Here is a 13,102-nt window from a genome sequence, read left to right as displayed (position 1 = left end):
CGATGTGGCTATGGATCGAAAGGGCAAAAAAAAAAATTTTAAATAAGGACTTGAAGTGCTTTATTGTTTCAAGAAAGGCTTGGTCAATGGTATTTTTTTCATTTATATTTTTTCAAAATTTTCCTTTTTTTTCCTCCCTTTTTGTCGATGGCCGGTTTTAGGCAATGTTTGGTCACCAACGAGGGCTGGGCGAGGTTGCCCCTAGTCGGGTCCCTTGCGGGCGACCCCACCGGTCGTAGCAAAGAAAAAGAAATTGAGAAAAATGAAAAGACAAAAGTAAAAAAAATTAAAAAAGTAAGTTATGAAAATATCTTTAATCAGGTCATTTTTCAAAATAATGAACGTACTTTAAGTCATTATTTGAAATAAAATTTAATTTAAGCATTTATTTAAAAAAATGACGGCATTTCATACTTTTGTTAGGAATTTTAAAAAATAATTGAAATGGAATTCATTTCTAGGGGTCAGCAAAATGGAAAATGGATCCACCTGGCTATAAGACAGACAGAAAGATTAAAGAAAAAGAGAGAAATGAAATTGCGATCTTCTAGTTCTATTACGACGCCTGAACTGATAATAAATTGAGGAATTGCTCTCCATCGTCGTCGTTCCTGATGCCTCCTCGACAGAGCAGAACAGAAACGCTGTTGCGTTTAAAGACCGGGGACTCTCTGGGCTTTCTCGCCTCTTCTTCGATTCGGTCGTCCGTCGTTGATCTGACGAATCGCACCTTCTTCCTCACTCGTCACTAAATCGTATCGCCTGCCGAACCAGATCGCTCCCCCCACCCACCCTCTTTCTCTCTCTGAAATTATCCCCACTTAATCCTCTCTCTCTCTCTCTCGCTGAATCCGTCGTCTACGGAGGTGCGGTGTGGGGAGGTGTTCGCGCCATGGCGGTTGCAGCGGCAGCTGTCGTCGTCCCCTTGAGCATCCTCTTCTTCTTCTCCGGCCTCGCTGTCAATCTCGTCCAGGTGACCTCACTCTCCACCTCGGTGTTCTCGCCAGATTCAAGCTTTGCTCGATTGCCTCGCCCCACTCGGAGCTCGTCTCGCGAGGCCTTTGAGCTTGCTTGAATCCCGTCGGTGCTTTGTCCGAGGCTTCCTCCTTTTTTCGTTCGGACTGCGATTGCGTGTTGGGAAGTTGTTCGTTCCTACTGTGTTGAAGGAGATCGATTGGGACATGAGCTGCTTCTTGGCGACCGCTTTTGATTTGCTCTTTCGTCTGTCACTACCCGCTGTGTTTGTGTTGTTTCAGTGTTGCCGCTTTCTTCATTTGATCGCCTGTCTGTTTGATTGCCGTGAAATTGCTGGCCGAATGATTGGCTATTGTGCATTTGTCGTTCCACTTGTTTGGCCGGGAAAACGTTCCCCTCTTTCCTTTCCTTTTGAAGTTATTCGCAGTGCATGTAACTCCTGTGTGGTTTTTGTTTCAGGCAGTGTGCTTTGTTCTTGTCAGGCCGCTGTCCAAGAATACGTATAGAAGAATAAACAGAGTGGTGGCCGAACTGTTGTGGCTCGAGCTCATATGGCTAGTGGACTGGTGGGCAGGAGTTAAGGTATTGGCACTTTCATCAATCTCTGTTAACTTGTTTGGTGAATCTTTCCCTATTGACCAGTAAGGATGGTGTGGAAAAAATGCTAACGCTGGTAATGCAAATTAGTAGAAAGCAGCTGCGAGAGTTTATTGTTCTTCCCCCTTTGAGGTCATTTTGGGAGACCACTGGAATCCCCTCATCGGTCAAGAGTGAAGGGGGTTGCAGAAAAGTTCTTGCATAGCTTTTCTAATATTTTTACTTTCTATTCTATACTACTGCGTACAAAGTTTGCTGGCTTTGGATCATCTGTAATGACTGAGGAGGATTACGATACTCAACTTTCGGACTGCTATCTCACTACGGAAGGCATATTTAGGATAGATTATCCAATAAAATGGGCTTATTTCATGAACATGACCCTGAATATTACAGATATACTTCTCCTTTTCCTCCTAGAATTGTTGGTTCATTTCTACTATTGCTTCTTGTCGGTCTCAACTGGTGTCTGTTTTAAGTAATATTTGCTTCTTGGAATTTGTGCCTTTATGCGGATTGGCCATTCTTGGTTGGCAGTATATTGAGAATAAGTTTTAACTTCTCTCACTCTTCACCTACTAAGAAACTGTTCAAGAATTAGCTCTCTCCCGTCATCCTCATCTTTAGGTACGGCCATGGTTTTCTGCGTGCTGTGTTTGTGAAATCCAAATGCTCCAGCATATCTTTTTATTGAGTTCTTCTTTTGGCTTTGATAAATAAAGGTTTCTTCAGGAGGTGCCAAGCATGGTAAAGCATATATTCTATATCTTTAGCTGAAACTTATTGCCTGCTTACTTGTCCTCTGAATGCTGTCTTGACAAGTGTTATTGGACAAATTGTGTGGCAATTCAATAGCAGTCCTCTTTTTGTCTTGTAATTCTTTTGTCATTATTCTCTTTCTCCGAGATGCTTTTGCATGTTCATCACTGCCTAGTTGAGGACTTTGAAATAGATCGTCTGGTTAAAATGATCATACGATTTTGTGGTAGTATGCATTACTCTGTTTTGTCTCATATGTACCATAGTACTGATTATGTGAGTCTTTATTTTTTTATGTAGATCCAGATATTCACCGATCGTGAAACCTTTCACTTAATGGGTATGATTGAGACCAATGGATTGCTAATCCTATTTTTATTTTTATCTGGAAGAAACTGGATAGTTTCCTTGCTTCGAAAGCTATAAATGGCTAATTTTATTTCTTTGGTTATTACAGGCAAAGAACATGCGCTTGTCATATCAAATCACAGAAGTGATATAGATTGGCTGGTTGGATGGGTCTTGGCTCAGGTGAGTGTCGGTCATGAAAATTATTGGAGACATATCTACTCTTTGTTTACATAGGAATTCATGCATCTGCACAGTGCGTGCTTGTCAGATCATCATTGAAATTGGGTACATATCATTGGCCCTGTAGTGAATTAGGTCTCTGACATACACATTTTCTTTTCATTATTTTCCCTTTTTGCTGGTTTATTACTTCCATGGCTTTTTTCTTTTTATTTACCATTTAAAGTCAGCTTACATAATGATCTGCCGTTTTTCCATATTGATTTATAAAAACTCATCTGTATACAGCGATCGGGTTGCCTTGGCAGCACATTAGCTGTGATGAAGAAATCATCAAAGTTTCTTCCGGTATGTTTCCAGTATTGCTTGCACCAGAGCTAACATATTTTGCTTACTGCGGAAGGTTAACAATTTAATCGTCACTTCTAGTGGCAGGCCCAACATGTTCACGGCTGTAACTTGCTCACATGCATATAATTTAATTCATGAAGTCTGGTGTTTTATGGAGCAAACTGGCTTGTAATCTTGAGGAAAGAGATGAGTTGGCTTTACTTTTCTGAGAATAGGACGTGTCTTGCAAACTGATTGTTTCTGTTGCCGTTACTCTTCTGTCATACCACACCTTCATCATTTGATTTTATATATAATTGGACAATGTGATCTATGGCGGTGAAAGATGGAAAGGACTGACATAAACACACATTTTATGTCAGTTGCTTGATTCCTCCTTATTCTCCCTCTTGCCCAAATGAGGATGAATCAAGTCAAGTAGGGAAGCGAGTCTTCTTATTTCTCCTTCTTAAGGAGTTAAGGAAGCCCTTATGCAACTCACTAACCTCAGTCTATAGCTATATAGAGTAAAGGCAGTTCAGTCCCATTAGCATAATTAATTGAATAGGAGATGACTCCATGTCAGGAAAAGTAAGCCCCACTTGCCTTGAATGAATTTGGCTTCGCTGCATCAGGCTCTTCTCATAGGAGTAGGGATGTGACTTTGACTTTCTTGTTGGAAGGACTTTCTTTTGAAAGAGCAATGGGCATACATAATGAAGTTAAGGGCTTTTGCCTACTAATGCCACCGAACTAACCTTCCATTTCCATTGAAGAAAGAGAAAAATATATAGATATAGGGTTTATCCGATTTCTCAAAAGCAGGATCGGGATTATCAATGCTTGCAGGTACTAGGTTGGTCAATGTGGTTTTCTGAGTATCTTTTCCTGGAAAGGAGCTGGGCAAAGGATGAAAGCACCTTAAAGGTACTAAAAGGAACCTTATGTTATTTGCTCTCTATAATTTGTTACCCATCTAGTTAAATAAAAATGCTTTTCTGATGACCATGTAAGCATTTATACTTGTGGAGTGCATTAGTTGATTGTTGGTTTTTGTGGTTTGTTTGCTGCAGTCAGGTCTGCTAAGGCTAAAGGACTATCCCCTGCCCTTCTGGTTGGCGCTTTTTGTTGAAGGAACTCGCTTTACTCAGGCAAAGCTTTTGGCAGCTCAGGAGTATGCAAATTCAACAGGACTTCCTGTACCTCGAAACACTTTGATTCCCCGTACCAAGGTTACTTTCAGCCCCTCCTCTCTTTTTTGGCTAGAGAAAATCGATGAAATTGTTTGCCTTTCTCATATCCTTCTATCTTTTCCTGCTTTTGGATGGGATTGGCTGGGGTGGCTTTTTATTTTTCATGTACTTCTCAGTTAATATCTTCCATGGACTGAAAGCAGAAGTCTCTTTAATAGGCAGTGGCGGGAATGTCAGTTTCTGCCTAGAGCGACCTGTGATGCAACAATTGTCACTTGAAGCATAGAAATGTACATAAAACCTGATTGTATTTCATGCTGTTTTATTCTATATGTTAAAAACTAGTTACCGTCGGTGATCGCCAATGCACCAAACATTGGTTTTGCTATCCAGAAAGCTGATGACATGGGGAACCATCACAATAAGACAATGATCATATCAAACGCTCCATTATTATGTATGCATTAGCCTGAAAGATCTCTCCTCTTTCTTTGCTGTTGGAGCAAGCCCTTTTTCTTAGATCTATATTGTGTAGTACATGACCAAGGAAAAAAAAGTTTGTGGAAATGCCCCATTTCATAGTATGGGTAGCCTGCATTGTTCAATTTTTGGGGTATTGATGGGATTTGTGATAGCAAGATTGTCTTCATGTATACTTAAGGTTGGTGGATAGTGTTCCCTTTGGCTGAAAAACTATTGTTCTTTAGTGTTTGTATTTATGGACGGCTGAAGAAAGCCAACTGGGGGTCTCGCTTATTTCACCTATTTGAACTATGCTAGGTAAAGGAGGAAATACCTCCAAAGATGGCATTCGTACTTTCTAAACTGCCATTCATCTTCCCCACAATATGGCTCATCATTTATAAAGATGTTCAGTATGTGCTAGTGACTTCTAAGCATTCTCATTTGCAATTCTGGTCTGCTAAAGGTCATTGATTACTGTCTCATGCATTTTAAGTGTGGTTGCAAAAAACGTAGTGCTAAATTTGTGTATGCAGAGTAGTAGATTAGTAGCATTTGATATAACTACCCAACCAAAATTATATGATAGGTGTAGAAATATCCAAAGATTCTGCAAAGGCTTTATTTGAGTTCTCTACTTGAGTTAAGATTGAAATCTCGATGCTAACTACTGGATAATAAGTGGGTTTGATCTACCAAGTTCTCTTATATCTGTTGAATCATTGAGGTACACTGTAATCATAAAATACATCCCACAAACAAATGTGCCTCATCGAAGTTTGTCAATTTGTTGTTGGTAAACTCTTTCTGGTCTTTTTTTCTAGTTTCATTAGGATCACTGCTTTATTAGAGTGGTAGGATATTTTGATGACAGTGGTATAATCAATTATACTCAGAATGGAATATCTTCTAAACTATTTCTTTCTTTCAGGGTTTTGTTTCTGCAGTGAGTCACATGCGTTCATTTGTTCCAGCCATTTATGATGTCACAGTGGCCATTCCTAAAAATTCGCCTGCACCTACAATTCTAAGACTTTTCAAGGGGCAGTCATCGGTGGTAAGTCAAGTCTTTCAGTTGAAGCTGAGCTACTGTACTCACTGCTTAAATGAAGGATGCTGAATTGGCATTCCTCAAAAGCTCTAAAAGTTTAAACAGCAATAATTTTGTGGCATTCATTTGCCAATAGTGCATTTGATTTAGACTTGAGTTTTATAATTACTGACAATTATGCACTGCATGTTTGCTTGTTCTATCAACGTCATCTTGTCTAAGACCAACCCATGGATGTCAAGTGTCATATCAGTACCATCTTGATACTTGGATCAGGTTTGGAATTGGAATCGGAAGTGATGGATGTGTTTAAGAAGTATGTAGTTATGATGCTAATGGCTTTTTGGAAGTGGCTGTAATCACTTATTTCTTTATCAGCCCGGTACAGATCAACTGTTTCTTGCTCCGTCAGCTTATGGTGTCCAGCTCTAGAGTTGGTAGACAATGAATGTTAGTTGTAATTTCCACATGGTACATCTACATATATTAATAAACAGAATCTCACTGAAGGTACCTGAACGCAAGTAGCCTATCTTTTGTGAAATTTCCTGAATATTCTATGGCTGCGAAAACTTCCTTTACGGTGTAAATTGTTCAACCACTGCAGTTAGTTGGATACTGGTCTATGGGATATGATGACTTTCAGTGATGAATACATATTTCTTAATACAAACGACCATCGCCTTCCTGCAGGTCCATGTGCGTCTCGAGAGGCATTTGATGAAGGAATTGCCTGAAACAGATGATGCAGTTGCACAGTGGTGCAGAGATATATTTGTGGCTAAGGTGACAGTAACTTTGTATATCGGTCGAGTAGTGTTAACCTGATGTGTAATCCGACTTTTTAGACTTGGACTAAAGAGGCAACTATGCTTTATCAGTTTGCTTGTCTTAATTACCATTTGCCCTTTTGAGTGTAGGATGCATTATTGGACAAACATGTAGCCAAGGACACATTTAGTGACCGTGAATTGCAGGATACAGGCCGGCCAATAAAGTCACTTCTGGTCAGTTTTTTCATTTAACAGCGAGCAATATTCTTGTTCATGACCAAACTATTGACTCGACGTTCCATTCTTTTTTGGATAAACCCTCAATTTCTGTTTTTGGCATAGGTGGTCATCTCTTGGACATGTTTGGTTGCTTTTGGGGCTTGGCACTTCCTTCGCCATACCTCATTCTTATCATCCTGGAAGGGAATCGCATTTTCCTTAATCAGTCTGGCAATTGTTACCGTTCTCATGCACATATTAATCAAATTCTCACAGTCCGAGCGATCCACACCTGCAAAGGTTGCACCATCGAAGCAAAAGACCAGAGGAGAGTCCTCAAACAGAGTAGAAAAGAAAGAGAAATAATGGACAGATGCTCCAGTACTTTCATTAGGTCGGAGGCTTCGTCGACAACCCTTTTTTTAATTGCTGATACGTGTAATTTTTGTTTCTTTGGGGTTTGTGTTATTCAACCTTTTACCCCCTCTCTATAGTCCTTCCATTTTGTATAATGCACGCTTGTATGGATGCCGATTTATTGTTTGCTTACTCTCGCCAAAAGTGGAAACCTGCTTACTGCCATTTAGTTTAGTCTATAGTTTCTGCAAATTATGTAGAAATATCATAAGCGATTATCAGCGAACAGCTATATCGAATATATTTACAAGCGATTCAGGGAACCTACTAGCTGCAATCAAATGGAAAGACAAAACTTGTACATCTGAGATCCATGAGTCATGAGCTGGCCTAAGCTTCAAAGCTTTCATCTTTTGCCCTGTTCCCTTGGAAATTCATCATTTCGATATTCAAAAGACGAGACAACTTGGACGGTCCAACGCTGGCAACTTATGTGCACTTCGATCCGCAAAGAATGTGATTGTTCTGACATCAACCAACTTTCTTTACACAACGGAAAACAGTCAGGCCCCCTGTTAGTGGATTTGCGAACTAATGCAAGCTTAAGCCCCAGGTTCTTTCCCATGTCAGCATGGAGACCCTTCTGCACCGTCATGGAGGGCACAGCAAGTAGTTGCTTTATGATGTCCTTGATACACCCTGATATCCTCACCGGTTGACATGGACCAGAGTCTTGCTGTTGTATCTGAGGAAGCTGCACGCAGAAAAGAAAAAAGTTCGGATGAACTCTGGAAGGAAAAGAGAGAACAAATTAAAGGACCACCTCTCCGTGGAATGACACCGCATTATCCTATTCATTCAGAGACTGGTCGCTGGGCTCCAGATCTTAAGTAGGATGAGATGAAGAAAGGATTCTTAGCAAAGGGATTTAAAGATTTTTTAGATATGATTCAAGTAGTCACTTGCCAGAATAAGTCTTTTTAATGACAGATGCTCATGCTGATCTAACATTCACAAACCAATTATACTAAACAGATGCTCATGCTGATCTAACATTTGGTGATACTGCAATATGGTAAGCACCACAAGATACCCATGAGAAGATGATGCTAATCACAATTGTCAATTTTACATTTGCATCGTTCATGATTTCTTTTTCTAGATAGAGTTTTACTTCTTTGGAAAATTCAGCTCCCTCCCCTTTAGCCCTATGTCCAGCCCAGGCTGTGTATAGGAAAATAGAGGACTGAAAAGGTGGCAAATCTCAGCTAAATACCTAATTAAGTTGGATACCCACCATCCCATTATCACTTGGAAGCCCTTCTTCTGACACATGAACCCAGAATTGGGAGAACAATAGTATAGTATAATGCAAGATAGCCCAGGCTGTGTATAGGAAAATAGAGTACTGAAAAGGTGGCAAGTCTCATCTAAATACCTAATAAAGTTGGATACCCACCATCCCATTATCATTTGAAGCCCTTCTTCTGACACATGAACCCAGAAATGGGAGAACAATAGATATAGTATAATCCAAGACTAGTCCCATGTCACTAATTTCTAATGTTTAAGCACAGCTCTAGCCAACCAACTGGACAGTGATCAACTATCAACCTCTTCCCAGGCATTCAGGGATCAGGACCAAAATTTACTTGCCTCCCAGAAATATCTGCCAGGACAGCCCAAGACAGGAGTCACTTACCTGTTATAAGATAAGCACCATCTACTGAGAAAACACAGTCCCACACCCAGCGTTGATGTCCTAAAAAACAAGCGAAACAAGGAATCAGCTAGGCAATTGGTTCATCACATTGGTTTTTTCCGAATGTGATTTTAAATGCAAATGGAACAAAACAGAGGCGGAGCGAGTTCCAAAGGTACCTATCAAAGTCTTTTCTAGAGTGAAACCCTCAACATTCCAAATCTTGACGGTATGGTCAGAAGAAGCAGTAGCCAAATATCTGAAACATAATTCAAGTCCCATTATGCTATTAATATCAATATATAGGTCAGAATTGGAAAAAGGGCTCCCAGATAGGAAAAGAAGCTAGCCTGAGGGGATCACAGAACTCAGGTGAAAGAAGACATTTAAGGATACATCCATTATGTGCTTGTAGCTTATGAAGTGGCTCAAAGTTGGTCATTGTCTGTAGAGATAAAAAAGACATGCTACATGTGAGGAATGAGTAAAGGGGAAAAGGCAGAAACCATGGTGTTTCGTGGCATAGTTTCATCACCTGAGTCCCACGCAACAAGCGCCAAACATAACATGTTCCATTATTATTTGCAGCAACCACCAAACTCCCATCCCACATAACTGTTAAGGATCTGACTGCCGTATCCACCTCTGGTACCTAGTTCACTCTGGAGAGGTTAATAAGTAATCCACAGCTACTCAAACAGTATCTGAATGTCAGCAGTGTTTCAATGGAAAAAATTTCTCTTTTACAAACATCACAATCATACATTAGACATACCAACTCACAGCTGCATGAATTCGCTGTCAAATCCCATACACGGATATTTCCATTTTGGTCTCCAGATATTAGTTCAGTCTGGATAATCAAACCGTGAACACTAGTCAATTCACAATGTACAACCAAAGCTAGACTGATGATCACCTAGTTCAATTACAGGTGGAAAAAAAAAAAACCAAGTATATAACTAGAAGGTGATAATGAATAATAAAAGTCCTAAAACTTGTGGGGAAAGTACAATTGAGTTCTAATATTTTCAAAATTTGCAATCAAGTTTTAAACTTATCAAATTGGTGAAATCATATCTCTCCTTTAACTAAGTATAATTTAATAAAAATAGAATGCTAATGGGGCCTTTTCTATAATTTCTCTCCTACGTGGTGACCGTTAATGTTAACTAACGAGCACAACGAACGAATCGACACTGTTTCCCGCAAACCTTATATAAATTTTCCAATTCGTAATAAATTGGATTAAAAAGTAAAAGCAAGCTAAAAAGGTAAAAGGAAAAAAAGAAGACAGAATAGAGACTCAAGCGGGGGAGGGGCAGGTTGGCCAGTGGCCACTGCCCCCTACTTCGCCGGCAGGGGCCGGTGTTGTCCGCCTCTAGACCAACCCCAGACTACTCCCTCTCTTTTCCTTTTCCCTTCTTATTAAGACATTTTCCTTTTAACTTTTATCAGTTTTCCTTTCTGTAATTTTTTGCCTTTTTCCCAATGCATGTCTCTTCAGAAAACATTAAAATATGCCATATTAGCATTTTTCGTTAGTCAAATTGGACAGAATTGACGGAGAGACTTGATTGCACTGATTTTACAAGATTTAAGATTTGATTGCATTTTTGAAAGTTCAGGATTCAATCACACTTTCGCACCTAATTTTAGAACTTTAGGTGCACTTATCCCTCGTCTAGAAAGATTCAGTTACGCATCACAACATACAGGATCCCCTTTAAGCCGAACAAGAAACCATATATTAACTACACATGTCACCAGTTTTGCACGAGAGATTTCCCTGCCTTATGATGAAAGCAAGATAAAGTTGTGATTTTAATCCAATTGTTTACGTTCATTAGAATAACCAACCAAAGGTCTTAAGCTATTAGTGAAGAAAGATTGCCATTAGAAACCATTTATTTGAGGGATGTAGGAAACTGAACTTTAGCAAACTTGACCAAAAAGTAAGGAGTAAGGAAAAACTGCAGGCGAGTTCAACCAGTCTTAAAGTACAAGATACTGTACACTAAGGATTAGTGACATGAAAAGAATTTTGGAAAAAATAACTTTGACATTAATCCAACTCAAACATGGATCAAAATATGCCATTTCTTTTTTGTCTTGAGAAAAAAAGGGGTCTGATAGTCCCACTAAGGGAAGGAAACTGTACAGCATTTTTCTTATAGATGTCCAGAAACCCGGTGCAATGAACATCTGACCTGATTTGGGTGCAAAACAACTGTATTTACCGCTCCACGGCTCTCATATTCTCTTTGGCAACCACGGGCCCTACATTTTGCATCAAGAAAGAACAAGAAACAAGGTTCTCACTACAATGTATATCATATCACACCAAATTAACTTGAGTACTATCAACAATTTCAGCACATTTTTCTACCTCAGGTCCCATATTCTAACAGTTCCATCTTCAGAGCCTGAGTACATCCAATTCCCATCACACTGAAACCCCACAGCCATGACATTATTTGTATGGGAGTCGAAATTCATCACCTGCCATGGATTTCATGAAGTTCTTGTAAATTGAATAGAACATTCTAAATCAGTACGAGTTGAAATCACATAACATGTATCAAGAAGGGTTAAGAGATATACTGGTTGAGGGCTGTTTGAGTTGACATCAAACAATCTTATGCTGGGATTTCCAGCCGCAGCCAGGAACCGCTTATGTGGAGTTATCTCCAACCGGTTGACTTGCTGCACGCAGCGCACAAGGTCAATTCGCTCAGAGTTTCATTTCCCATGCTAAGGATTTATACACAAGGCAAGTAAAAGAATTCATCTTTGTATTAACGCACGGCTTTCACTTGCTTCGCGGAACAAATTCAGCATTATGAAGTGACCAACTCCACGAATTTAGCAGGGGAAAAAAATGCATTTTGCGCCCACAAAACGGAAACATAAAGTTGACATTCCGGGCGCAAACACAACTCATGAAATTACACCCAACTAAACCTTCCATTTATCAAACGGGTTAACTGCATAAAAAATCCTCAACCGTGCACTCACACTCACATAGATCTCTTTTAAGTTACAAACTTACAAATTACACATCTTCCTGAACTCACACGAAGAACATTGCAAAACCCAGCTAAATACTACGTTTAATAATCGCCGAGATAAGCAGACAGACCGAATCTGGGTACTGGATCGTTCTGTAGCATCGTCCGCTTTTGGCCTCCCAGAATCGAATGGTGTGATCGTAGCTAGCGGTCGCGAGGATCACCGACGGCTGTTGACTCATTCTTAAACCCTTCCTGCAACCAAATCAGATGAAACCGAGCAAGACTAATCAACAGCTGCAATCGCCACCTCGATCGCCAAGACGACCGACCATGATCGGACAAATGAACATGATTAACGACAACCGACTGCCTTTGATCCCGTCAAAGAGAGAAGCAAAGGTTAGAAGCAAAAGTTGGGGTTTCGAGTGTTTTTAAGCCTATTGGGAAAAGAAATATTTTATGAAAAAATTCCAAATAACACCATTATTACCTTTTTGTTAAACAAGCTCCACTTTTTTAATTTTAAAAAAATCCACTTTATGCTTTTATTTAAAAATAAAAATAAAGGCACTTTCATGCCTTTATTTAAAATTTTCTCTTATTTTTTTTACTTTTTAATCCAAAATTTTAAAGGATAAATATAAATTTTTATATTTAACAAAACAAGTTATCATACGTGATTATACATAAAAAAATATGGCAATTAACAAATCACTCCAAACAATACTAATTCATTCCCAAATCTAATTATTGATGTTAATGTTTTGATATGCAAAAGTAAGCTACAACGTGGAATAAACTTTCAAGGACAAAGGTATATCTACCGTTACATGAAGCAAATACGATTTTATACTTTTAAAAGATCTCGATCTCTTTTTTTTTTTTTTTCAAATATCCTAAATTACTTACTTTACATATATTATGTCACTTAATGCCTAATGGTGACCGGTTCAAGCCAGTCAATTCCCGTCATAGAAAAGGGAACCGGATTGAATAGGGTATGTGCCTAATCTGTGGAAACAAGAACAATCAAGAAGTGATCCTATCCATCTTGGAATTGGCAGTGTTATTGTTCTTATGCTTTTTTTTTTTTATATAAATGCATTTTCTTCAATTTTTTTTTTTAGTTTCTGCTAATA

At 39.2% G+C, this 13,102-nt stretch overlaps 2 protein-coding genes across 2 annotated transcripts; one reads left to right on the top strand and one right to left on the bottom strand.

The window, feature by feature from the left end:
• Nucleotides 1-600: 600 nt before the first annotated feature.
• Nucleotides 601-7,481, top strand: LOC115730635 (1-acyl-sn-glycerol-3-phosphate acyltransferase 2). Its single transcript, XM_030661250.2, has 11 exons — nt 601-973; nt 1,435-1,557; nt 2,632-2,671; nt 2,789-2,862; nt 3,151-3,210; nt 4,042-4,119; nt 4,266-4,424; nt 5,779-5,904; nt 6,592-6,684; nt 6,819-6,905; nt 7,014-7,481. The coding sequence occupies exons 1-11, from the start codon at nt 893-895 to the stop codon at nt 7,254-7,256; spliced, it is 1,164 nt and encodes a 387-aa protein (XP_030517110.2). The 5' UTR covers nt 601-892; the 3' UTR covers nt 7,257-7,481.
• Nucleotides 7,482-7,867: 386 nt separating this feature from the next.
• Nucleotides 7,868-12,359, bottom strand: LOC115730644 (target of rapamycin complex subunit LST8). The gene is made up of 10 exons (XM_030661261.2): nt 12,092-12,359; nt 11,554-11,655; nt 11,339-11,451; nt 11,160-11,229; nt 9,725-9,802; nt 9,485-9,601; nt 9,300-9,394; nt 9,129-9,208; nt 8,950-9,009; nt 7,868-8,001 (listed from the first exon to the last, which is right to left on the bottom strand). The coding sequence occupies exons 1-10, from the start codon at nt 12,200-12,202 to the stop codon at nt 7,874-7,876; spliced, it is 954 nt and encodes a 317-aa protein (XP_030517121.1). The 5' UTR covers nt 12,203-12,359; the 3' UTR covers nt 7,868-7,873.
• Nucleotides 12,360-13,102: the final 743 nt, after the last annotated feature.

The sequence above is a fragment of the Rhodamnia argentea genome, chromosome 10, assembly GCF_020921035.1.
Source record: "Rhodamnia argentea isolate NSW1041297 chromosome 10, ASM2092103v1, whole genome shotgun sequence".
In the NCBI taxonomy this organism is placed as follows: Eukaryota; Viridiplantae; Streptophyta; class Magnoliopsida; order Myrtales; family Myrtaceae; genus Rhodamnia; species Rhodamnia argentea.
Note: the sequence above shows the minus strand (reverse complement) of the source record. Positions and strands in the feature narration are given on the sequence as shown.